This window comes from Lates calcarifer, linkage group LG23 (genome assembly GCF_001640805.2).
Source record: "Lates calcarifer isolate ASB-BC8 linkage group LG23, TLL_Latcal_v3, whole genome shotgun sequence".
Lineage (NCBI taxonomy): Eukaryota > Metazoa > Chordata > Actinopteri > Centropomidae > Lates > Lates calcarifer.
Genome location: NC_066855.1, coordinates 8,642,060 through 8,668,762, shown reverse-complemented (window position 1 = coordinate 8,668,762; position 26,703 = coordinate 8,642,060). Strand labels below are relative to the sequence as shown.

General features: G+C 41.8%; 1 protein-coding gene across 2 annotated transcripts; it reads right to left on the bottom strand.

Moving 5' to 3' along the window:
• Nucleotides 1–689: 689 nt before the first annotated feature.
• Nucleotides 690–26,662, bottom strand: taok2b (TAO kinase 2b). 2 transcript variants are annotated; one of them, XM_018678365.2, is made up of 20 exons: nt 26,110–26,662; nt 22,726–22,866; nt 21,248–21,319; nt 21,061–21,162; nt 19,876–19,921; nt 19,662–19,758; nt 19,282–19,395; nt 17,868–17,959; nt 17,613–17,706; nt 16,872–16,953; nt 15,939–16,106; nt 14,924–15,130; nt 14,276–14,478; nt 13,986–14,163; nt 13,631–13,759; nt 13,186–13,389; nt 12,164–12,403; nt 6,930–7,142; nt 4,935–5,117; nt 690–4,322 (listed from the first exon to the last, which is right to left on the bottom strand). In XM_018678365.2, exons 2-20 carry the CDS (start codon nt 22,855–22,857, stop codon nt 3,381–3,383), a joined length of 3,498 nt encoding a protein of 1,165 aa, XP_018533881.1. In that variant the 5' UTR covers nt 22,858–22,866; nt 26,110–26,662; the 3' UTR covers nt 690–3,380. The 2 variants fall into 2 exon arrangements, with proteins under 2 accessions (XP_018533881.1, XP_018533882.1); XM_018678366.2 differs by lacking the exons at nt 21,061–21,162; nt 21,248–21,319; nt 22,726–22,866; nt 26,110–26,662 and adding an exon at nt 20,383–20,786.
• Between the last annotated feature and the right edge of the window lie 41 nt (nt 26,663–26,703).

The following is a 26,703-nucleotide window of genomic DNA, read 5'->3' as shown; positions in this document are numbered from 1 at the left end:
ATTTACTTGTTCCAGCTTCTCAAACATGAATATGTTTATTTCCTATGACTAAATTAAATATCTGTTTTTGTTTTTGTTTTTCTTTTGTACAATGATTCATTGGGAAAATCATATACAGTTTAATGGATGATGAAAACGATCATTAGTTGTAGTCGTTCACTTATTTTTTGAATCAAGTTTGTTGTAAATTTTCAATTATTTTCCAGCAGATTTGCTTTCACCTGCAAATGAGCAAAAAATGGGTCGACTAAAAAGCAGATGTTTTACAAATGTTCACTCATCTAACTGATGTGTAGCTCAGCCAACATTTATTGACACATTTTGGTCACTTGATAACTTAACATCACACTGGATGATCAATCATTTACCCTGTTTTCCTACTAGATGTCATTTTACTAATAAAACGATGGGCAGATAAAAGGATCTGAGGCTGCAACTCAGAATTATTTTTGATATAAATTAATCTGTGAATTAATTCAGATAATAGCAAAAAATATGTTGACATTCAGATTAAGAACACAAAGATATTCAGTGTAATATTATAGGAGACAAAAAAAACAGCAAATGTTCACTTTCAAGAACAAAATGACTTAAATGATAAACTTATCAGTTCTGTTTCAGCTCTAATGTGTTGCAGACCTGTAATAAACATACTGTCCTCAGAGTAAAGTACATCAGATCCAGACAAGTTAATGTGTTAATATCAATTTATTATCTTTTTTAAATTACTTTTTAAAGCACCCCATTTCTTTTCCAATACATGTGTTAAGACCCTTCTTCCATCTCCTCCTCAAGCTTGGAACCGCTTGATTTGAATATTTAATAAGGATTTCAACCCCCTCCCACACACACACAAAAAAACTCTGCAAAACACAGATGAGCCTGTGCTGCTTCTTCGTCTTCATCCATTGCCCGGGCAGGAACCGAGACTCCCTGCTCCTCTACCGCAATGCCTCTGACACTGACAACAACCCCCGTCTAACAAAACAACTACCACACTGATTTTTCCCCAACACGGAGGCTGTCCCGAACCCGCCAGTCTTAGTTTATATAAGGAGTTTATGCATGCACTGAGATTCCAACCAAGCATAAAGTAGTAGGTTATACAGGGAATTGTCTTGAGCTGGTGTTTCTGAGTCATACAAACAGCAGGGTGATTATCTTTTTTTTTCTTTTTTTTTCAAATAAAATAATTAAAAAAACAAACAATCAAAAAAAAAAAAAGTCCAGTTATTTGTGATTCCCTTCAAGTAAATAACAGCCCAGTGAGAACAGAGAGCAAAACCTTTGGGCCTCAGAAGCATCATCTGCTCATGAAAACAACACTGATTGGTGTCTTTCTTTTTGTGCGAGGATGGGCTGCTCCGGGTCACTGCTGCCGTGCCGGCACAAGAGGGCACAGCAGCTCAGTCGACGCCCGCCCTCTTCACTTCTTCTTCTACCTCTCCTTCACATGCTTCCAGCTTGTCGCGCTGGTCGCACTCCTAAGCAGTCAGATTATCAACACAGATTGTGTGTACTCTCTCAGAACTTATTCCCGAACTGAAAACAAATAAATAATAATAAAAACAAAAAGGAAAACCAGCATTTACATTCCAGTGGCCAATTGTAAAATCTTTTTTTTTTCTTCTGTAAGAGTCCAGAGGAGGAGGTCAGAGTTCATGTGAATAGTGGGGGGGTGTCGCTGTTGTAGGAGTGTCTTTTTAAAATTCAATTGTTTTGCTGTCTAAAAAAAAGTGGCAATATAACTAGACTTTACCGCTCGACACACATACATAAATCATTAACAATTATTAATAAATTCTTATTAATAATCATTAATTCCTTGAACACACACCATACCTGACAATGCAACAGTTTTTTTATTATCTTTTTTTTTTTTACAGTCAAAAGTGGGCCCTTTTTCTTCTCGCAAGAAAAATGTGAACATGATTACAACAACAATTACATCAGGATTAGTTATGGTAATATTGACACCTATAGAAAATGCAGTTGGAGTTGTCGCTCTAAATCTTGAATTCAATACTCATTTGAATATATCAAAATTACTATCATTATCTTTGTTACTCTATAAAACCAAATGACTTGTTTTTGTTGTTTTTTTTTATATTCCCATAAATATGTACAGTAAAGATCAAAAATGTGGGACAAGTGATCTTGAATGCCGGTGAAACTTGAACAGGTACGGTACATTTCAAATGTGTTTGGTCATGTTTACAAATGTTTTTTGTTTTTTGTACATCTATCTCATGCATTGGAGTGACTCCCATAGACACCTATGTTGTTTAGATACTCAATATGTCATGAATGCCAGAAAGCTTTTTTTGTTCTTTTTTTTTTCCTTTTGTATTTTGTACATGTCCTCACAAATGTTTCTCCTCATCCCAGCTGCATTTTTTTTTAGAACAGAGTCTCTTACCTTTACAAACATTCTGTGTGTTCGTATTTCGGTTTTTAAATCATCTTGCAGTCATCAAATAAAAACTTTGATGGCACGACATCCCTTTAAGAACCCCTTAAAGGCATTGGTGACGTTCCAAGCAACTTGTTTTTGTGTTTTTTTTTTTTAGACACTTAATACAAAAAAAAGAAAGAAAGAAAAAAATCAACAAAACATCAACAGTTGTAAATCAATAAAAAGTGTTTTCCAGTGTCCACAAGGCTGGAAACTGAAGTAACCCATCTTGAATGATTCTCCTTCTTTTTTCCTTCCTGGAGCCCAGGCTGCGAGTGCTTGCTAGATAATATCTGGACACCACAGACTACATACAAGTACATTACACAATGCAAAAAAAACATCATCTTCCTCTTTTTCCTTCCCTCCCTCGTCCTCTATCTTTCTCCATTCCGGCACAGAACATCATAGAAGAGGACGTGGCTGCCGTCCCCTCTCTCTGCAGCTCTGGGAGGAAAAAAAAAGGCTAAATGTCCTCTCCTTTCACTCGTCCTATCTCACTTTTATACAGGCGGTAACAAAGATAAAAACATTAAACACAAACCTCCTCTTTTTTTTTTCTCACCTTAATCCAGTGGTATTACAGGTGGTTACATTCCTCCCTCTCTCTTTTATACCTGTGAGAATGGGAGAAAACCTCTCTACCCACCCTGAGTCTAAAGAAGCAGGGTGCAGCTCAATAATGTCAGTTTGTCCTCTCTTTGCCTCTGATGTTGACTGATCTCTTTACCTTTCTGTGCGTTAAGAGAAGAGGGTGATATCCCCAGATCCTCTGCATTGCAGCTATTCTGACAGTTGAGATTAGTCCAGGATATGAGGCAAGGTGGCAAACTGAGAGTATTGAGATGCAACCTGTGATAGCTACCTTCCTAAATCACTCCCTCCCCTCATGCTACCACCCTGTCCGCGCTCTTCCTCCTGCTATCTAAGAGTAGGAGAGGTGGGAGCCGTTAGAGATGTGGGAGGTGACAGAGGTGCTTCGGCTCAGAACGCCGTCGCTGCCCCCGGCGCCTCCGGGCCCCCCGCCGGACGCCGTCCTCCTCAGAGGCTGGGGGCTATTCCTCAGGGCCATCAGGCTCGGGGCGCCACGCACGCCCAGGCCGCTGCCACCACCGTATATCCCCCCCTGCGACGAGGAGGAGGAAGAGGAAGAGGAGGACGGGCCAGAGATGGAGGGAGGGGCGGGTGGCGGGGGAGGTAGCATGGCCAGGGACTGTGAGGAGGAGCGTGAGGGCAGGTGATGGGAGAAGGGCAGGGGGTGTGGGTGGGCCAGGTCGCCGCCGGAGCCTCGCACTCCGGCCCACTCCCGCTCCCTCTCCTTCTCCCGCTCCCTATCTCGATCCCGCTCGCGCTCGCGGTACAGCTGCGGCGTGCTCTGGTGGTGGTAGTGCTGGGGCAGGTGGTGGCGCTGGTGGTGGGAGGAAGACGAGGAGGAGGAGGAGGAAGAGGAGGCAGAGGAGCGGGATGAGTGGTGCATCTCCCTCCCATCCCGCCCCAGGCCCAGGGCCATTCCCAGGCCGTGGGAGGAAGAGGAGGACTCGCTCCTGCGGTCCCCGGCTCCGCTGCCGATACCGCTGCTGCTGCTGCTGCTGCTGTTGTGGCTGCGGCGGGAGTGCTGCTGAGAGGGCATGTTCTGGGGGTGCATGCCGTGGCTCCAGTGGCTGGCGGAGCGGGAGCCCGAGGGCGGGGCGTTGGAGTAGCCCTGCTTGGGGTAGGCCTCGCTGGGGATGCCTGTCAACGCCATGTTGCTGAAGCCCAGACGCAAGCTCTCCGAGTCAAAGGCCTCGATCTCGCTGGCCTGCCGCTCCAGGAGGGTGCGGATGCGCTCTGAGCGCTCATTCTGCAGGGACAGCATCTCCTCCTCGATCTGGGAGAGAAGCAGGAGAATATGTCATTAATCCAAGATTTTAGATTTAACATTTGCAAACCTAAACCTCCTCTAAAGCTTGTTTTTAATTTGTTACCTTAGAAACAGCAAAAACCTTATCACAAGGTTTACTCAGTAGCTGTTCTGGAGCTTTTGATCATACCACATGATCCTCCTTAACAGAAGTTTCCTAGTCGTCACAGAAATGTAGATACATTCCCATTTTCTCTGAGGAAGTTCATGTGATCTGATTGAAAGCTCCAGGACATCTACTGAGTGGACCTTGTGATGGGATTGTCTTTTGTCGACTACTGCTTCTAACATCAGGATTGAACTTTCAGTCTTTCAGAGTATTACTCTGCTAAGGAAGATCATATGGTATGACTGAAAGCTCTGGACTGAACCTTGCGGTGAGAATAGCCATTAAAGGTGCTGCAATTGTTGTGGAAAATTGTGAGTAAATTGTAACAATGTTAAAGCTAACATAAGCAGCCTGCTGCTTACTTTACTTACTTAAATTGCACCCAGTTAGCAGTCCTGTAGAATTCCTTAAACAGACCAAATTCATGCACTACATTTTAAGATTTTCTTTCAAAGCCAAAGGAGTCTAACCCTCTGTTCCAGCAGGGCGCGGCGGATGGACACCCTCTGCTCCAGATCCTTGACCTCCCTCTCGTGCTGTGTGTCGGTGTGGATCTTGATCTTGCTCTGGTAGGCGTTAAGCAGCTCCAGCTCTTGCTGCAGCTGCATCCGCAGCACCTTGTACTCTGCTTCCTGGGTCTCATCCAATCGCAGCTAAGAGGCAGAAAGAGGAGGGAGCGTGATGAAAAATGAATTTGCCATCATTGTATGGTTGACAAATTTCGCTTTAGTGTTGGCAAGGGTAGAGGAGAAGCTTTGAAAGTTTGACAAACGTAAAGAGAGAGGGAGATGCACAAGAGAGCAGAGGAGAGGAACAGGAGTGAGAGCTGAAGGTGGTTTAGTTAAATCAGTGTTTCGTCTGGGTAACTCATGTTTGATCAGTCTGTGCCTTCAGTTACTCTAACATGTATTCAACAGGATGAAGTGAAGTGAAACATAAATTTCACTGTCATGTGTGAAAAATTGCCTTTAGTTTAGCTGCTGACTTGGATGTGTTGCCCGTCTTGCAGCCTGCTTCTAGGAAACAAATGTTGTTTCTTCATTTAAAACACATATAAATGTAAACTGTGACCTCAGGACTGAGTTTAATTAGTGTGTGGGAAACCTTCCCACAGAGACTTTAACCACAGCAGGAGTAGATGTGCAGACAAACAAGGGCAGCAGGGATTTGGCTTACTGGGCTTACGTGGCATGCTGCCGTGTGAGGTAATTAAAGTAGCACAGGGCGTTATGTCACTGAAGGGAACAAGACATTTTGTTACGTCCCATCTTCCTCCTACTATGTTTCATTCATTTAAAAGCCTGAGATTTGTGTGTGTCCAATAACAGGAGGGCAGTTAAGAGTCCAGTCATTTAAGGGACATTTTAGGGAGGTGGCCAAACATTTTTTGGTACCGCCTTCTTAAATCTGAGGATTTGCTGCTTTTCCTTTTCCTCTTTTAATAATTTTTGTGATTTATTCATTTGTTTTGTCAAACTATTGGTTTTTCAAACCAAGCTTTTACTTAAGTAACATTTCCAATGTAGACATTTTACTTGTAACTGATTTCAGTGTGATATTAGTAATTTTACTTAAGAAAAGAATCTCATAGTATTGTCTCCTTTACTACTTCAAACTAAAATAATGAGTCTACTATCTGTAATTACTGTAATTGTGTAATTGTGAGGTATAAAGCTCCAATTCAGAGACATAATTGTTACCCTTTCTGGTCTATAGTGCATGCTGCACAATAAAAAACAAGAGGAAAAAAAAACAGAACTAAATAATGCAAATTTTACAGGAAAAATATAAATAAAGTATAACTTAACTCTCCCCTGTTCTCCAAAAACAGACTACCCTCCCTTCAGAAAAAAACAACAAACAAACAAAACACATCGATAATTTGTGTACAGTTCCTAAAATGAAAGGAATGAGGCTGATCCCTGGTTGCTGCCATCTTTACCAGCAAGTGTTAAGTATGACACTCATGTAGGTCTACATATCATGAATGTCTGGAAAGATCATCTAATTTCTATTTTAAGAGGAACTACTATTGTGAATCTGACAATGATTTAGGAGTACAATGCTAAACCGGTGGAGTAATCTTTTAAAGTTACTGTATGTGGTCTTATGTATTATTATGTGGCTGATTTTCAGTGTAGCTAAACCGCAAACACATTTTCTTTCTTTAAGCGAGGTCAGATAATGATTATTTCCCTCATATATTCAGGGGAAAAGGATGTTTTGGAAGAGGACTTATACAGAGCTGTTTCACAGGAAAGAGGGTGGTGTACATTGTTTGGTATAAAACTGGGATGTGTGGGTTTAGGTAGAGATTCAACACTGAGGGACCAGGAGGAGGCTGGTTGGCGGGCAGACGGGCAGACAGGCGGGTGGGCGGGCGGGCAGGAAGGCCCCCGGGCCAGGCACAGCAGTGGTGGTGTGGTGCGAGTGTGAAGTGAACGACGTCTCCTTGCCTTACTCACAGCCTGTGTGGACAGCATATCATTGATGGAGTGGTCATACTGCTCGGCCAGGATGGCCAGCTTACGAGTCTGCTCATCCTTCAGCCGCTTCAGCACGGCCTTGTGGTCCGACTTGGGCGTGTTCTCCAGCAGGTGGTTGCGCAGGGCCTTGTACTGACGGGTTTGGATCTTACAGGTGTCCTGGAACTGACGCTTAATCTGAAGCTCTTTGGACTGGAGGAGAAAGAAGAAAGATGGAAGCAGCTGGGCTAAAGTGCTCCTGTGGTTTTGTAAAAGGAACAAGGTGGAAGACGTGTTAAACAGAAAATCAGGGGGAGAAGATGAGACACACAATTTTTGTAATGACATGACTGATGGTGAAAAATGAAAAGGACAAATCAAAGTATAAATACCTGTCAAATGTTGAATGTTTGACACCATCTCTGCCAAACTGACACAAGTTTACAATGTTATAGAAAAAACCTTCAGCTCTGGAGCAGGGGCTTTACGTTGTAACACAAATGCTTCCTTAAGCTCTGCTTTGTTATTACATTTCTCTGCTTAGTTATCATTATCAGAATCATTTTCAGTTACTAAAAGCTGTAATGTATGTCTCTAAGAGTCAGATCTATTCATACAATGCAGTTCGTACGTTGATACAGTGGAGGTGTAAATCAAAATGAATTTCTTATTTTTGCATTTCTTTCAGCTCAGCAAGTCAGTGTTGGAGATTATGCCTGTTTCCATTTCAGGTTACTGAGTGAGGTGAAAATGAGTCAGTGTGTGTGATTACAGTGGATTTTTGCAACAAAAAATGTCTTAAATTTTGCAATAGAATGAGTATAAATGATGATTTATCTATGACTTCACATCCTTAAAGATATTTCAACCTTACATACTGATTAGAAATAGTGCTAAGCAAAGTCAAAGAACTTGCCTGCATTACTTTTGGTGAGTTTCAAACAAAAGGGAGGGGCACAACAGATGACAAGAGATAAAATGAGTGATGACACATGAGGAATGATGATGAAAAAAACAGTAAAGGGAAATTTCCATAAAAGAGTTGTTGGTAGATCAGGGATAAAGTAAAAAAAATGAAGACATGATAATAATGGAAACAAAAATCATAAAAACAAAGACAATGATTTTACACACAAAAGAATTTATTTTCTTATGTAAAGAAAAATCTGGAAGTATGACAAAATATTTTTCTATGCTTGCGAGCACGCAGCCACACAGTACGCCGACACTCATGCAGCTAAAATGATAATAAAGAGGACAACAAAATGGCTGCCAAACAAAATGCAGTATTAGTCTTATAAATACTGCATAAATTAAATATTTAAAAAACTCAAGGTGATATAACTCTGTGGAAACTCAAACACTCAGACGGTGTCACAACAGAACAGAATACAAACATGTAAACATACACAGAGGAACAGGAAGTAACTGATACTGGAACACAAATGCAAATCAATGGCAAAAAAAGTTACATTCAAATAAAACAATGTTTATAAAATGTTGTTTTTTAAAGCTAGACTTCCCAAATGCAAGACACTCAAAAAGAAGTGTCCTACCTTTTTGTTCCCATGGGTCAAAATACAGTTAATATTGAGTTCTCCTCAGTGATTTTCTTCCATGTTAATGGCTCAAATGACAGGGCACTTTTATTATACAATCAGCATTTATGAGCACTGGTGCATTTTCCTGTTTAACCTGACTTCCATTGGAGATTTGCAAATTTTAAAATCTTTGTATTCCCAGATTTATGCATAACACAAAAAAATTTTCACCTAATTTTGAATAAATCTGCTGCATCAGAGCACTCTGGTGTTTAAATGTGCCAAAACATGAGATAAAAAACGGAACTATGTAGAACTGAAACAATCAAATGGTTTAATTGACTGATTGACTAATTGATCTTTGCTTCCAGTTTCTAAGATAACAGGATTTGCTGAATGTCTGATATTTATCAATGTAAACTTAATATCTTTGGTTTTTGGATTTTTGTCTGGAGACATCAACTTAGGCTCTGTAAAGCTTGTGATGGGCATTTTTTCACTTTGACATTTCAAACTGCTGGACTTTTGACATTTCAATGGCAGCAGTTTAATCAATGGTGAAAATAATTATTTGTCGTAGCCCTAAACTGATCTATTAGCCCACGTTTGGTATAATTTCTGAATGGTCTTTGAGACAGTGCAAAATTAAACATATGTCTGCAATAACTAGATATCTTCTTTCACATTCAGTAGTTTCATCAATCTTTGGACTCATTTTATGATTGCATGTCTCAAAAGATTGTCTATGGCTTCATATAAATTAAACTTAATTGAAATATTAAATAGGTTTTTATTATATTATACTTTTACTACTCCTAAGTGTATCTACCTTCTTATGTGTCCACTATAAATTCAGGATTTGCCACTTCACAACAGGCTATTAACATCTGTGTAAACATTTAAAACTACGCACTCAACTGCTGTATATTTATATGATTATTAAGGGGAAAATATCTAAATGTTTACACGGTAAATCATAAGATCATTGCATAATGCGCAATAAAAATAGTTTATCTAACTAGAATCTGCAAGATAATGATTTCACCAGCTGAAAATGATATCAAAAGATGTCTACACATGGAACAATGAACTGGATAGGCTTTATGTTCCAGCTAAATGGCCCCACACCTTAATAATTTTAAGTCCTATAAAGTAAGACCTATTACTAACCATTTTCCACTTCAACTTCTAAACACAGAGAGCATGTTTCAAATAATAAATGTCTTACAGTGGTCCCAGATATTTCTGCTCAGCGGTCTATTGCACTTTTATACTGACTGAGAGCTAGTGTTCAGGGTGATGTTAGTGAAATTACTAAGGATCTTTTTGTTTTGCTTGTTTTTTTTTCACAGTATTCAACTTTGGGGAGTGAAATTATAGCAATGAAGCTGTGCAACACTGTCATATTTGTTCTAAGCACTGAGATAACAGTGTGCAAGTGAGACCCTGTGAAATAAGACCACTATAAAGAAAAACAAACCATTGCACAAAAACGGTCTTAAAAATAACCATAAAAACATTTGTCTTACAAATTAAGAGCAAAATAATAAAATTAAAGAAACTTTAAGGAACTTTTACAAAAAGCACAATAATGAAATGTTCAAACTTCACTGGGTTTGGTACAGTAACCATAGGTTCAGCTGCATGTTTACGTTTTGCAGAGCCCACTGATTCAACAGTACTGCTTGTGCGCACACATGTTCGCTTTGTTTGAAATAGCTTCAACAGCTAAAATCACTTTTAGCCAGTGCACACAGATGTGCAGATATACGTGTGTGCAGAGTATAGTACACCTCATCTTTAAGAACCAAAAACCAGTCTGGGAATCATATAACAAGAGAGACATGTGTGCCCAAATCAAAAAGACACATGGACAATGATTGAACAATGGAACATGGATCCTCTTCACCCTCTCTCTCTCTCTCACACACACACACACACACACACACACACACACACACACACACACACACACGCACACGCACACACACACGCACACGCACACGCACACACACACACACACGCAAATTCTTACAAACACACACCAGCAGCAAACATTCCCACTCTTTCTTTTGATTTGTCTCGCACGCTTGTTATCTCCATGGTCGAATTTTCCCCCTGATGAACCTTCCGGATGAAGTTCGCCTCAACCCACACTCCCACCTGGCGTCCTCACGAAACATCCTAACCCTCTCTTCCCTCCTCTGTCTCTCCCTCTCTCTCCTCCTCCTCTCCCTCTGTCTCCTCTCCCTCACCTCTCTGGGCAGCAGTTGGGGCAGCCTGCTTGGGACCTGTTTCTTCAAGAAGCCCAGAGTTTGCAGTTTTCTGCGGACACTGAGCGGCAACTTTTTAAGGGCATGGCTAGCTAGTTTTAGCACTATGGAGTTAGCCAGGTCTGCCAGGACCCCGAGGGGGCGTCTGCTGAAACGCCTCATCCAAAGCAGACCCTTGGCCAAGGGAGAGGTGTTACTGCAGCGAGCCTGATACTCTAAAGGCAAGCTCTTCAGGGGGACTGGGATTTTGGACTGGCGCACGCCCCAGTTGCGCCCTGCTTTGGGAAACATCTCATAGAGGTTACGCTCAGCCATACCACCCAGGACTGACTGGCACATGGCAAACAGGGGTCTGGGGAGGCGGAAAAGGACTCGCATGCAGAGGCGGTTGACTTTGCGGGGTGCGTGCTGGAGGAAGTCGCGGGCCGGCCTGACAATCAGCACTACCACCAAGTAGAGGGAAAGGAAGAGGGAGGGCGAGCTGAGGAAGGAGGCTGAAATCAAAATCATGGGGATGTAATAAATCCCCAAACTGAAGGAGAGTCCTAAACTGAAGAGGCCACTGCCCCAGAGGCTGAGGGACAGGTAGGTGGAGAGAGATAGAGAGCAGCAAGAACGAAGGAAGAGGTAGGAGAAGAAGAGAGCAAGGAAGGCGAGCTCCGCGGACAGGACGACGGAGGCCACCGAGGGCAGGGGCGGGGAGCGACGTAGGGAGAGGAGGAAGATGGAGAGCAGCAGCAAAGTGAGGTTGGAGGGCTGCGCGGCGGCCGAGAGCGAGAGGAGGAGGCAGATGGCGTGAGAGAAGAGGGAGGGGAGAGACGTCTGGGTGGGGGGAGGGGGAGGAGGGGCGGAGATGGGCACGGGCTCCAGCTCCTCGGGGGCGTCGGGGAAGTAAAACTCAGAGAGCTCATCGATCTCTCCGCTCACGGACACGTCTCTTCTCTGGGGAAGGGAATGAAATGAGCTCTGATGGACAGCCGTCGGCCACGCCCCTGCCCTCTTCCTCCTCTTCATCGGTGTCTATGTGTGAAGTTTTACTGTGGTCGTCCTCATACTCCCACTGAACTCCCTCTACTTCCCTCACCTCTGACCCTTCATCACCCATTTTCCACTCGTCCTTCTCACCCTCATCTTCTCTGTCATCATCTCCCTTTGGTTTATTCTCGTCATCTACCTCATCTTTCCTATCAGGGACACTCTCACCTTCCTCCTCCTCTGCTCCTGTAAAAACCTCTCTGAATTCCACCACTGCCCCATCAAGCTCATCCTCAGCACCATTTATCTCCTTAGCTACCACCTCCCTCTCCTTATCTACCTCAACCTCCATCCCTACTGACCCCGCCTCACTGTCCCAGCTGTTGCTTGGCCCCTCTGTTGCCTGGCCCTCTCCCTCCTCTGGAGCTCGGGTGGTCTCACTCACTTTAAGGCTCTTGGGCTGCTGGCGGACCTCCATGGCGTGTTTCTGACGCAGCTCCTGCTCGCGCCTCTTGTTATACTCCATCTGGTTGGTGAGCTCTGTCTGGTGCTGTGTGCGGATGAGCTCGGCCCGCGTACGCTGCACCAAACTCAGCTGGCGGAACTCCAGCTCCTGGGTGGACTCGTGGTGACGCAGCAGCATGGCGCACTCCAGGTCCTTTAGAGTCTGCTTCTTGTTCAATTCCTAGAGAGGGGAAGAAGATGAGAAAGAGGCAAGCAGGACGACAATACTCTCAGGAGAGGAAACTGATCACACAACACATTTTTCAACAGTTTTCCCACAACCAGACTATACATGAGCAGCCTGCCTAAGTACAGCATATTTCAAGTTTAACTATATACACTCTAAGATAGAAGAAGAAATATGTTAACTATATTTTACTCTAAGTATATTTCTTATATACTTCTTATATTTCTTATATACTTGCATACTTTACATGCATTTTTAAAAAGATATTTCGATCTATTTCTTCTATTCAATAAAAACATATCAAGTACATTTCATACAAATTAAACAATGGCAATGGGAGGTGTTGATTCAACTTTACAGGCATTTTTAAGGCTGTAGTTGGCAGCAGTGTTGAATTGAACTACATAATATTCAAAGACATTTTGTCTGTTCCCAAAATATATATTGTTTTCTTCAGGTTCTTTTTTTTTACTTTCCAAAGATGATTTTATAATCTGATATTGTCATTTTCAAGACCATTAGTTTTTGCTCCACATTTTAAGTCCTCCTCCACAAACAAAAACCCTTAAGCACTCAAAAAATAAATAAATCATCTATTACACAATAAATATGGAAAACTGACAGAGGTTAAATATTCCTGGTGGCACTAGAAATCTGGTAACACCCTCCAGTACTGTATGTCTTACTACACTGATGCTGACATGTTTGCATCCTATTAAATTTCATGTATTTAAAATGATTTTAGGAGAATTTATTGATATTAAACAAAAAAGTACCTCTCGCAGCAAGTCCTGCTCCAAGTTGTGGCGTGCCAGCACCATCTTCCTCTTGTACTGGCGACACTGTAGCTCATAATACTGCCTCTGCCGTCGCAGCAGGCCTGCCTCTTCCTCCGCCTGCAGCTGCTGCAGACACTCCTTCTGATGCACCAACCACTCCTGTTTCTCCCGCTTTGGTGTGGACTGGTTCTCATTCAGTTCCTAGAGCGGAAGAAAGTATTAGTTAAACTGGCATGACATCAAACTAATAGATCAAGGCTCTTTTTATACTGTTACCGTGATGCAGTATCTTCTGAAATGAAGTGGATAAAGGTTTAAGAAACATAAAAGCTCACCAACAACAGCCAATTTATGCCTAACAGGAACCATGTTTCTGACCATAATTTTCACACTACTTTCACAATACTTTTGTGGAGTCAGCTGACTGGAAACATAGAAGCACCTCTTTGAGCTGCTCCTTGCGTTGTCGATACTGTCGTTTCTGGGACTCCAGCAGACTGGTTAACTCCTTCTTTTGCTGGGTCAGTATGTGCTGCTGGAACTTCTTCTCCTCAGTCAGGACTGCCTTTGTCTAGAGAAAAAAAAAAACCCAATCTCATTAACATCAGGAAACGGCAGCAGACTCTTAGGTACCTGTTTTATAACTATGAGGGGTTTGGTGGTTTCTCCCCTCTCCATCATTCTCTTTACATTCATCCCACACCTGAAGCCATGTGCTACTTGTCCACCTATTTTTCCAATCTCTTATTCATCTGTCCCTCCTCTCACCATCATTCATTCCCCCTCCATCAGCTCACCTCCTTCTCCAGGATAGCCTGGTGCTTCTTTGAGAGTTTTTCTCCCTCCATTGAGAAACTGTTCCTCTGATTCTCCAGCTCTTTGTCCAGTCTCAGCTGGTGCTCATCCATCTCTGCCTTTAGCTTGTTCTCCAGGCCCATCAGCTGCTTCTGGTGCTGCCGCCGCATTCGCTTGTACCTATGAGGAGATGCAGTAACTTTGATTAAGAGCTTTACAAATAAACCTGACAAGTGGCTCCTCTCTCATATATGGCACGAATACTAGCCCTGTTTCACAAATGTCATCTTACCCTGACATCTGCTCTCTCAGGGCCGACCCCTGCTCGTGTTCCTGGATCTGACGAGTGACGAGTGAGGCTGTCCTGATGGTGGCAAAATGGTCTCTGCCTCGACGCCGCCGCCCTCCTCCTCCTCCACCGCCACCGGCAGACGAAGCTTCTCGCTGCGAGTCGACCTCTGGCTGATAGGGATCGTCATAGATGTTGTCATGGCTCTACACAGCGGAGACCAAGCAGAGGAGACAAAAGAAGAACAAAAGGATTTGTGGTCACTTAACTGACTAGTCTGTTCACTAAATGCCATCATAGTGCAAAAATGAAATACTCTCAGCGAGCATTCACTCGGTGGAAGTCCACTAAAACCTACAGCTTTGGCATTTGGGTCTGGTGTGCTTGCTACCGTGCTGTGAGGTGATTTTCTGCTTTACTCTGTAAGTGGCAACACTGACATGCCTGTTGTGTGTCTGCAGGTCTAAAGTGGTGCTGCTATTGCTTTCCCTTTTCTGCAGGTTGTGCAAATTTGCATGAGAAGAACTGGTCTGACTATTATAGAACACATCTGCAGCAAATGTGTTAAGATAATTTGTCCAATAATAAGTCCAATAATTTAGTTAGAAAAAGTGATTCATATGACACAAACAGTAAATCATTTGGACTGACCAGGGGCTTGTGCAGGACGGAGCTGTTGGAGGTGACGGTGTGCTCCCCCTCCTGCATCATGGCCATCTCGCCACTGTCATCAGAGCCGTCTGCCAGGCTGTTGACCGAGCTGCTCTGGGAGCTGGCGCTGATCGACATGGACGGCAGAGAGTGGGAGCTCTCCATGCTGTTGACTGTGCCCGTGCGCAGCATATACTGCTCCACATCCTAGTGGAAAGAAAAAAGCGGATCAAAAAAGGTTCTGGGAAAAGATTGTTTTTTAGGTATGGTGATTCTTTACTTCATAGGATTATAGTGGTAGTAGTGTATCGTAGTTTATAGTTGACATTAATACACTTATCTTATAAAAAACCTTTCTGAGCAGACATATAGTAAAGATTTGCAACATACAAACAGTGAGACACAGGCTTACACTCTGGAAAAGTGTAGCCCCACATTCTCTGAATTCCACTATTTCCTTTTGGGGGGAACAGCCAACTGGAATGAAATGCTGAGGGAAACAAAGGCCTTTGTATGTAGAGGAAGAGGTTCTAAGTTCACAGTATATACTAAGAAGTACAATACAAAGGCAGGATGGATGCTAAAACCAGCTGTTTTCTCTTACAGACCCTGATACACGCTTCTCTCTCCAGAAATAAAAGGTTTTTGGAGTTAGTGTGTCATGAGCTTCTGAAGGTTTGGAGTGGCATTTCCAATTTCATGTTTACAAAAAAATGTGAAGTAATGAACAAAAAACAGCTACACAGTCTTTTCATGTGGTCTTTTCAAGTATTCTTGTTTCATGCTTGTAGCGAGCAGGAAATGCAATACACAGCAACACATTGCAAAAGTCTGAGGCAATACAAACAGTTTTCACTTCACTAAATCAGCCCAATCCAAACCCTGTTTACAGTGAATATAAAGTAAGAGCTGAAACCCAGTGGTAATCCAGTGTGTATTCAATCAGTCAGCTCTGCAGCCCTATTGGCCTCTTCTTCCTCCTCCTCCTCCTCCTCTTCCTCTGCCCCATTCTTACCTCTTCCTCATCACCTCCTTCTGGTGCGGGACCGTTGTGCGCCTCGTGGAAGAGGATTTTCTTCATCTTCCGGTACTGAAGGTTGTCCAGCTCGCGGACAGCATCCTTGGTGCGTGCGATCAGGTCCATCACAACTGTCATGGGACGCTCTCTGCATAGGAAGTGGTGCTGGGTGGACGGGGACAAACATGGAAAGAAACAAGTGAACAATTCAATACATGGATTTTAGCTTTTGGAGTTGAGTGATAGTGCCTCGGCCTAAATTACTCAGCCTTGCTTTGCTTAGAAAAGCTCCTTGCTGGTGGTGACTGTTTATCACCCACACTGATGCTTGCACATTGCACCTCTAGTCTTTCCCTTTGTCAAGGCTTTAAAGTTAAAGTGCTAGACAAAGAATCTGTTTCCCCAACAGCAATAAGCTGACCTGTTTGTTATGCCAGGGCATGCCTTGAGCCAGTAGTAAAAGCAAATGTAAACAGAGACTACTACTGTATTGTGTGTATATTGTGTCTATATTAAACACTCAACAGCTGGCTGCAGCTGAAAAAAGGGGAGCACTTGATTTTAATTTAGACACATAGTGTACAAGACAGCTAAATTTAATGTTGCAGGCTGCTGAATGTGATTATTGTTAATAATGAATCCAGCTCCATGCAGATGGTAACCAAGGCTATACAATCCAAGAGGCTCAAACCATCCCTTGAGAGCACTCTTTGAGGCCTATACACATAATGTACATTTCGTTCTTTTCTTAGAACATACCAAATGATATTCATTCCCCCCATATAAAAGAATCTGCCCCCTGGCTAAAACGTTGTCTTACTTGGATTTCCTCGTTGCTTAATCATAAAGAGAATGTATAACAAAGCACTAATCACAAGTTTCTGTCTGCTATAATATGCAACATGCACCAATGCTTTTGAAACCTTGTACCTTAAGCAGCACATCAGAGGTAGGTCTGTCCTGGGCGATCTTCTGCAAACAGGAGTCCACAAAATTGCGGAAATAATCCGACCTGAAAATTATAAAAATGTCATCATAATGCCACCAATTCACACTGTGATAAATGACAACAGCTGCAACACAGGCCGATGTATTCATGTGGTCTATTCTTAAAAAATAATTTTCTTAAAGCTCTATGTGGTGACTTTTTCATTACAAAATATTACATTTAAATTTGACATTTTTCATTAGTGTCATGTTGTACTGCAGAATATCACAAAGCATTTATCTTGAGGTCCTTCATTACCTTTTCTAATTAATGGTGCACTGGTACTAAAACAATAGTGCAACACAGGAAGTGTTGTGGGTTTTATTTATATTGAACAGAGATCATAAAACCATTGTTGTAACAACCCAACATGAGCTTCTTGATTCACTTAGATCTCAAAGCTTCATGTAACAAACACGAATGCATAATTCAATTAACTGCACTTTGTCAGCCACTGTTTTACTAAAATTTGTCAAATTCATCTCACACACCTTGTAGACTTTGACAAACACCATGTGGAAAGAGCCTCATTAACATTAGCAGCTCTTTTATAAAAGCAATAGTAATATAATCTCAAACAACATAAGAAATTGTCCCTCTTTGCACATAATATCCCACTGTCCAGCAAATATCATAATTGTCTGTGAGGACACAGACCAGTTAGGAAGTTCAACATCTCTCACCAGTGATTAGACTGCAACACAGGGCTCTCATTCTGGGCGATGTGGTATAAGGCACTCATAGCATTCATGTTGAACAGAGGAGGCTTCCTTTCCGCTAGAGAGTGACAAAGCAAAACACAGCGTGACAGAGACAGAGTGGCAGATAAAGAGCAAAAACAAAAAGAGAAAGCAAAGAAAAGGGTTAGATGCTTTCAGCTTTGTGAACACACACACAAAAACAACACACTTATGGACCATTTTATGGTGATCCCTTACCCAGCTCTATGCAGGTAATGCCAAGTGACCACACATCCACCTTCCCATCGTACTGACCCTCGTCCATGGCCAGGATCACCTCAGGGGCCATCCTGCATGGAGGAAACAACCAAGCAGTTCAGCCATTTTCAGCTCATTTCTTTTGATCCTGGACTAAGAGAGAACAGTGCCTCAGGGCTCACTGTCATTTCCAGCATCCGCACCACATGAGCAGACATGACCGTTATGAGGGTGAGGCTGCTTCATGTACAGTAACAACAGTGACTTGTGGCTGCTGCCCTTGTGAGAGATTGGCAGGTAATGCTGAAAGGATTAGGTGACTAAATACTTCCTGGTTCAAGCACCTCAAATACATATATAAATACATATGTGAACAAATATCAGTCTGTCAATGGGAATTGAATAATTAACTTGAAATTAAAGGCTCAGTTTCCCTGCAGATCAAAGTTTGATCTTTCCACTGGTGCATGCTTTGAATGAATTTGAATCTGACATTCAGGTGGCCACACCTTGTTGGAACCTTTCCAGTTCACAAGTGTGACAATAAATGAACCGTGCCAAAGGTGAGAAGTCGGCTATCTTAGGGTTGTAGTATTGCAAATAAAACGGCAGCTACCTATGTGACCAGATATCATTAGGAGGAGAAGGAGAAGTATTTCCTTTTGTAACTGGGGTAACATTTATTTTGAAGTAGCAACTCTGGCATTTACATTCAGTAAGCATCTCTCTATATAGTACTAAATATTAGTGATGGTCTGCCATTCCCACATTGGACTGCCTTTACAAGCACAAGCACAGGAAACAGAAAATAGCAACAAGTTATGTCTTAAAGTCTTTTGTTTTGTCTCAACAGCCCAAAAATCCAAAGATGTTCAGTTTACCTTCATACAAAATAGTTATAATTATTTGGGCTCTACTATACAAGTGTATTAACTTTTAAGGCAAACCAAAGATTTTCTGCTGCATTAAAAGCATTCAACTTGCAAAATTTGAGGTGGCTTTTATCGTGATGCTATCACAACAAACTCAATGCCTTTGTCACTGTGGTCACAGCTGGCTCAGTTGTTCATCAAAAATGTGTCTACAAAACACAGCAGTGGTCATTTCAAAGTAGCTGCTCAGGGAGTGTTTGCTGCCCCCAGAATTCTGGGACCTGTAGCTGTTACCATGGTAACCATGACTATCGCCACAACAACCACGGATGAAATGTTAAGGGAGTACGTTATGATACACGGGCATACTTGATGGAGAATTCTTCAACTTGTGTACAAGTGATTGTTCTTGGGTGGACAGGTTGTGAATGTTGTGAGGGTTTCGTTGGATCATAACGTTCTTATGAATCCACCAGCAGTAACTGTCCTCAAACCATCATCTAACGACGATGATGAGTAAAATAAAGAGTTTGACATCTTACCAGTAAGGTGTTCCCACAAAGGAGTTGGCTGGAGCAACAATGGAAGCAGAGCCAAAGTCTCCCAGTTTGACCTGCCCTGGCTCTGTTAGCAAGATGTTTCCTGCCTTCACATCCCTAAGAAAGAGAAAGACGTAATCAGATTGTGAGGAAAACTGTGAGGAAGTCGAAACAAACAGAGAGATGAGAGAGAAAATGTATTGTTAGACGCACTGAAATGTGTTGCTGCGGCACACTGTGTGAGCACAAACGCCCATTGCATAAGCTTATCTTAGGCAGCACAGTTTGTGCTTTCTCCTCTGTATTTGTTTTGTCTCTTCTCAGAAGTGTGGGGGAGGAGAGCAGAACAGATACAGATAGTGAGAGAAGGAACGGGGGGTTACCTGTGAATCATGTTGTGAGAGTGAAGATACACCAATCCCTGCAATGCACCATGGGTTATGGCAGCTATTTCCACTTCCTGGAGGGGTTTCTTGTGGACTAGGTAAACAGAGATATTAGGTGATATCAAGCACCACTTATGTCAACAACTGAGATAAACAATTAACACTACAGTGCTTCTTAATTACTCATTTGTCTCTGTTCTGTCATACATACCTTCTAAGAGGTCAGAAGCAGAGCCCAAGCAGTACTCCATCACCAGCTAGGGGAGAGAGAGAGAGACAGAGAGGGTGTTAAACTGCATGCTATTTTAGGGAGCACACTTGACTTTAAAGACTTTTTCACACTCGACCCGAATAGAAAAAGGGTTTTTTTTTTTGACAGGAGGCACTTTTCAGTACATTTACTAAAGTGTGAGAGCTGTTGTTGAACTAAGGTACAGCCCATGAAACATTCACATGGCCACTTCAAAATGGAGGTTTGCTTCCAGAGGAGCATCTCCAAGAGTCTGCATCAGACTAGCCAAATGTGTCACAGTAGTGCAATCTGTCGTTATGTACAGTAAGAATATAGCACTGTATGGATCATTATAAAAACAGATAATTGCTATAAAAGATAATAATTTTTATCTTTAAGGGTGTTTGTCCTGCAGCAACTTTCTCCAGGCACCAAGAAACTTTTGAGGAACTGAACTTTTGTTTCAGCCTGGACTAAATTTAGGACCTGTTCAACAGCTCCAGGTTCTGCTGGTTAAGGAAGTGTTGGGGCAGGGCTTGCGGACCTGACCGGCAGTGATTGGTCAAACACAGACACCATGGTAACTACAACTTGAGTGCCACTTCATGAACAAAACAGGGAAGTACCGGGCGCCACCAGAAACGATGTTAGGACGAGGGGTTGACATTTATTATTGTGTCTAAGAGGTGAGAGGAAAAAAAGGAGAGAAATAAAACTTGATGTGATAATGGTTTCATGGCAGTTATGTTACAAAGCAGAAATTTTGAGTTTTCGGTCTCCTTTTTATTACATTCCTTAGATCCAGTTCAAACATCACATTCATGCAAAGAACAAATGCAAAGAACATGACAACCCTAAGTTGTTGTTTCCTTATCATTGGACTTCTCTGCCTCATCTTCATTGTTCTTCAAATGCAATGGAAATGAAAACAAGACAGCACAAATCAAACTTTTAGTTTATTGTTTCTATTCTCTAATTTTTGTTCCTCTGGAAATGTCGGTTTCTATGATTTTGGCCACCTTGTTTATGTCCGTGAGAGAAAGCTAAATAGCCGAAGCACCTCACTGTGTAATGCAGTGCAGTTCAGCAGTGCCACAAACTGCAGCTGCAAGTTTCAACAACATTATAAAGTTCATGAAGGACAGTGCACGCACGCAGACTTACCCATGCTGTGTGCTCTCTCAGGTAGCAGCCACGGTACTCAACGGTGTTGGGGTGGCGCAGTTTCTGAAGGAACTTCACTTCCTTGATGATATCTTGCCATTTCTGGAGCATGACCAGAGTCATAATCATTAATGTGAAAATCTCACCGATAAACTGATGAAGGATTAGAGATTTTGCCAGGTCCTACCTCGTTGGACTGTTTGCCACTATAGGACATCTTCTTGATGGCCACCACCTCATTGGTGCGGATGTCGTGGGCCTAATGTGGAAAGGTTAGGGACAAGAGATGATAAATTACTTCTTTGAAGTCCTTCTTCTGTTCTATAAACAGAAGGGATGCCCTTGCTTTGTATTTCTGACAACAGAACTTCAGTCGAGTCTAATTATCATTTGATGTGGTTGACAGCACTGAGGCGTCGTACTGTATTTTAACAAAACACCTGGGAACTCTTGGATTAATGAGCCGTTTTCACATCAGACCAAAGAAATCACTATTACATAAAACTAGGATTTCTGCTGAGCCTCCTTCCCTCTTCTCTTCTGCCCTCTCCCATTGATCCCTTCATCCATGACTAGCTCCTTCTCACCCTTCATTACACAGGGATTTTCATCCACTAGTCACAACTTGTCCTTGACTATCACCACCTTTTTACCTTTTTCTCTCCACTGCAATCTTTCATCTTCAGCTTGTGGTCTTATTGGCAGTACCATCATTATCTCTCCTCCTGTCTAACGCACAACAATCTCTGACCCACAACATCACTCTTCCCATTGTCTGTCAGGCCTTTGCTGTGCGTACCTTTTCTTGCCAGCAACCACTCTGACTACGTTCATCACAGTAACCTCAAATTAAATCCAGTATCATTTTATCTATGCCATTTTATTCTCCACATCAATGCGAGAGGTTTTGGGTTGTACTATCCCCTTTAGCAACAAGCCAAAACTGCTAAAATTAACAAGCTGGTATAAGAGCAGTTTATCATTGCATATAACTGAATCTCAAAAAGTTCCATTTCAAGTTAGCAGAGCCCAAGGTGAAATCTTAAAATTTCTTATTTGGTCTCACCAACAGACAACAAGAAGGCAAATCAACACATCTCACCAAGATAATGATTTTGATTATTATTTGTATTGTATTTATTTATTACTTACATTATGTATAGATAAAATTTGGTAAAAATACCAAACAGGCAAACATCTGGAGCATACGATTTGTAGACCAGGCCTTCTCTGTAACACCGCAATGCCAAACCATTTATGTTTTTAGCTTGCTCCCACCATGAAGTGCAAATACACTGCAACAGACTTTAATTTCTAACAAGTGAAAAGTGTTGACAGTAAATCTTTTCACAGTCTCAAAGCAAACCATATTCAAGAGCTTGCCAGTGGTGCGTGTCAATGTGACTGAAAAACAAGAATTTTTGTTCAGAATTCTAGAACACATTTTCAGCTGGCTTAATAATCAGTCTCCCAGTAATTAGATGCTGATATTCATATTTTAGAGGTGTACTTGTATCATCAAAGTGTTAGCTGTTGACTAAACCAAACTTATTTATCAAAAAGATCAGTTTAAAGTAATTTATCTGTCATTAAGTTGCCTACATTCAACACATACTGTATGCATGCACACTTTCACAAACCCATACACCAAGTAATGTGACATACAAAGTAGACTGCTCCGAAGCTTCCATGGCCGATCTCTCTAAGGTCGGTGAAGAGCTTCTCGGGATCCTCCCTAGAGAACAGTTCAGCCACCTCCGGGTCCTTCAGGCTCCCGGCCCGCACACTCGACGGCATGGCCAGCGCCTGGTGAGCGTGGAAGAAACAAACTGGGTGAGCGTCTGTTATTTGGAAGGATTACCAACATTTGTGTTGGAAACACGAGCCTCCGAGGAAATATGGTCCAGTCTGTCACATATAATCAACACATTTGGATTGTGAGGAAATGAACAATGTGGCTTAAGAATTCTTTTTACATATCCAATATTCTATGGATATCTAGTGGTTTGCTAGTCATGTGCTATCTCAGTGTCTCTCAATTACACAGACCACCTTCTAACCTCACTTATATGTAATTTATATCTATATGTTTTATATTAACACTGAATTATACTCTGTAATATCAAAGGGCTGCTGGTACTGCTGATCCCACCAAAAATCAACACACTCATCTGCAGCTAAACACAGCATTTGCTTTTTCACTCCACAGGGTCAAGTCACTGTGGTTCATGTGTAAAAAGCTTATTCAGTCCTACATCTGCATATCAACCATTTAAGAATTTTTAAAAAATGCTAATTTGTATTGGCTCATGTGGATGGAAAATATCAAAGTGCCCATCAGCTTCAGATGACCATCCATCCACCCACCCGTTCATTCATTCATCATCATCCATCTGTCTCTCTAACAGGAATATAGAGTTGAACAATACTAGAAGAAACATCACATTATTGTATTTTTTATTTTTACAATTTACACTGCAATTTTCAAAATATGTTTACCATAATTTCACATGATACACCATAGACAGCTTTTAGCTTTGATAGCTAGAACTGCAAGTGGGGAAGAAATTAATACCTGTTTTTGCATCAAAATATCTTAAAATGGCAGATGCAGCATCTTTTTCCTTTGGCAATTCTTTTTTAATGGTTTCTTTCATCTTCCACACTCATATAAAAGTAAGACTCAAAAATCCACACAAAGCGCTTCATATTTTCATTGTATGCTGAACAAAATATTCCTCAGTGATTCTGACTGGTCATTCACTGGTCCTTCACCAGTGTGCACACTTGACAGTTTTGCGATTGTTGTTAAGACACCACTGTCATGAAACCAGTGAATCAAACAAAATAAAATCTGGATAAATCACTAGACGGACTGGTGAAAGGTTTGTTGTAAAACTATGAAAAAGCAAAGCTTGGACTGTTTTGATTTTCTATCGAGCAGTAAAATGTTTAGATAGCACAGCATGGCTGATCTGATTTGCTTTATTATATGTAACATTGATTCTAAGACAACACTGAACAACTTGCTCAACGACAGAAATAAATCAGTGAAAGTTGATATTATGGTCATGAGGAGAATCCAGCACTAAAGAATATAGCCTGCAGGCTCAAAACTGGATTTCTAAGGCTGATATTAATATTGATGAGAATTTAAAAAAATACCACAAATATCAGCCAATAATTTCTTATAATAAATACACAACTATCTTGGTATGGATCCCTTAGATTTGGTTTTTTAACAGAACTACGAGTGAGCAGAACATTTTACAGCATCGGCCTTGTTGATTTTTAAGAAAGACATCGCTCTGAATAGCAGCAGACAATGGCAGGCCAAATTTCACGAAATAAAAGTGACCTGCTGACCGGTTTAGCAGGCAAATGTTTTGCCTACTGAATATGAACAGAGTAACCATAACATTTGCCTTTTTTTTTTTTTAAATCATGAGAACCTCTAACCGCTACAGAGTTTGATTTCTCTGAAAAGCTAAACAAAGGTTTTCTGACTATTTATGGAAAAGGAGAGGTGCACATGATAAGATAAAGCACCGAGGGCTAAGTTATTGTAATAAATATGTAGCTATTTGAATCCCAGATTAGGTGAAACTGACCACTGATTTGATCAGTTTTGCATTATACCCTGCAGGGTTGGAGGTTACAAAACTATACATTGTAAGACAATAGCTATGCATTATGCATGGTGCCTGTCAACTTCCAAAATTTAAAAGGAAGCATTAGAGATTGTCTTTAAAAATGCTGACACATATCCTATTAACTCAAGTGTGCTTGTTTACTGTATTTTTCTTCAAAAATGTACAGTAAGTTTTATTTTGCCTTAGAAATGATAATTACATACAGGATCAAAATGACTGGTTATCATTAAATTACAGTGCTTGCACTGCGATTACCATACTAGATTTGTTCAACTAGAGAAGGCCTACATAAAACCAAATCATTTTACTCACGGTCACAGCCTGTTTGAATTTATTTTGGGGAGTACAGTTGCAGTAAAGATCTTTTTGCAAACAGAAAATCAGCATTCAGTGTTTGTGACATAGAGTCAGATTGTTTGTGTTGCAGAGGCTCAGTCTCCCAATATAAGAGGAGAGAGATGCTAGAACTCAAGATTCTTCTATTATCTGTAAATATTAAATATACATTGTGAATGCTTATATGTACAGCTGTAGTGCAGACAGCAACTGCTCATTTGTGTGACGCACTGTTTGTCAAGTTACCAGCCTGGCACAGGGTATGTCATGGGTCATTAGGATTTTGATAAAGGGTTAAAGCAGAAATACAACACATGCTGCACAGTATTTTAACTGGTCGGTAACTTAACAACTGAGCTTTCAGTATCACTATCTTTTGTCAGTATCTCCAGTCACTTCAAAGTGAACATGCATCACATGAAAAATTTCTTTCATGGCCATTTTACCACTAAAGAGGAAGCATGTGGTTCCCTTTTAGAATGAGAAGTTCTTTATATCGTGCAACCAAGCCTCGAGCATGCTCTCAATCTGATTTTTAAAAAGCCCATCCGTGTCATACTCACTGCAGACACACTGAGTAAGAGGCAACAAATGCAACAATTATGTGGTTTCATCTAAGATTACCTCATTAACCTATATGCAATTTTACAACCTTAGATCGTCCTGGGCGAATTATGGAACACAAAACACACATTTTCCTTGGCTATTTAGACAGAAAAGTAATGTTCTAGATATGTGCTTGTCATCAGTTTCATGTACAGTGTGCATCTCAACTGAGGAAGCTGGATGGCTTTTGCACTTGGCTGGTCAATTAGGCTATATTTGCTCAGGCTCACCAAAGAAATGCATGACATGTATTCAGCAGGAGACAACAACAACTCCAGGCTGGATGGGTGTTCAGGGTGCAGGCCAACAACAAGCCTGCATGTCAATGTCAACCTCTCCGAGGTCTGAAAATGAGCTAGCTAATGCTGCTTGCTGGTCTTTTCCCCTGCAAACAGAGGGGGAGTAGGCGCATTCTGCTCCTTTGGCATACTGAATGATTTATAACATGTCTTACCGTGGCTTTTGGGATCCACTGTAGCTAGCTCTGGAGCTAGCTAACCGGCCTGGCTGGAAAATATTGGTCTCACTCCCCTTTCCTCGGCGCTGGGTGTTTATTCAACACGAACAAACCACATTCTGTCTGTCGATGCTTTTACTCGAAGTCCCCTCCATCCTGATGCTCCCAGTCAAACGGACAGCTAGTACGTCTTCACGACTTGACATGAGTAAAGTGCGAGTCAGTTGAAGTGACAGCTAGCTGCTGACTGACGCCTGCCAGCTAGCAGCAGCAGCAGAGCTGTCTCCAGAAGAAAACCACAGGCTAGCTCTAGCTGCTGTTAGCAACACCGCTAACTAAATAACGTAACGCCAGGAGCCGCCTCTGACGTTTTCAATGGGAAACTGGTTCATTTATTTCCACGGGTCCGCTCCGCGCTCCACTTCGTACTGTCATTACGTTAGTGTTGTCGGCGGATTTCATCTCCAGTTCGTGTTATCCCCATTTTGCTCGACTCTCATCCGTTTTTGTTCAGGACTTCATGATGGCGGAGCGGGGCGGGAGCCGAAAGGAAAACGGAAACGGTCTTCTTCGACGCTTCAAAAGCAGGCA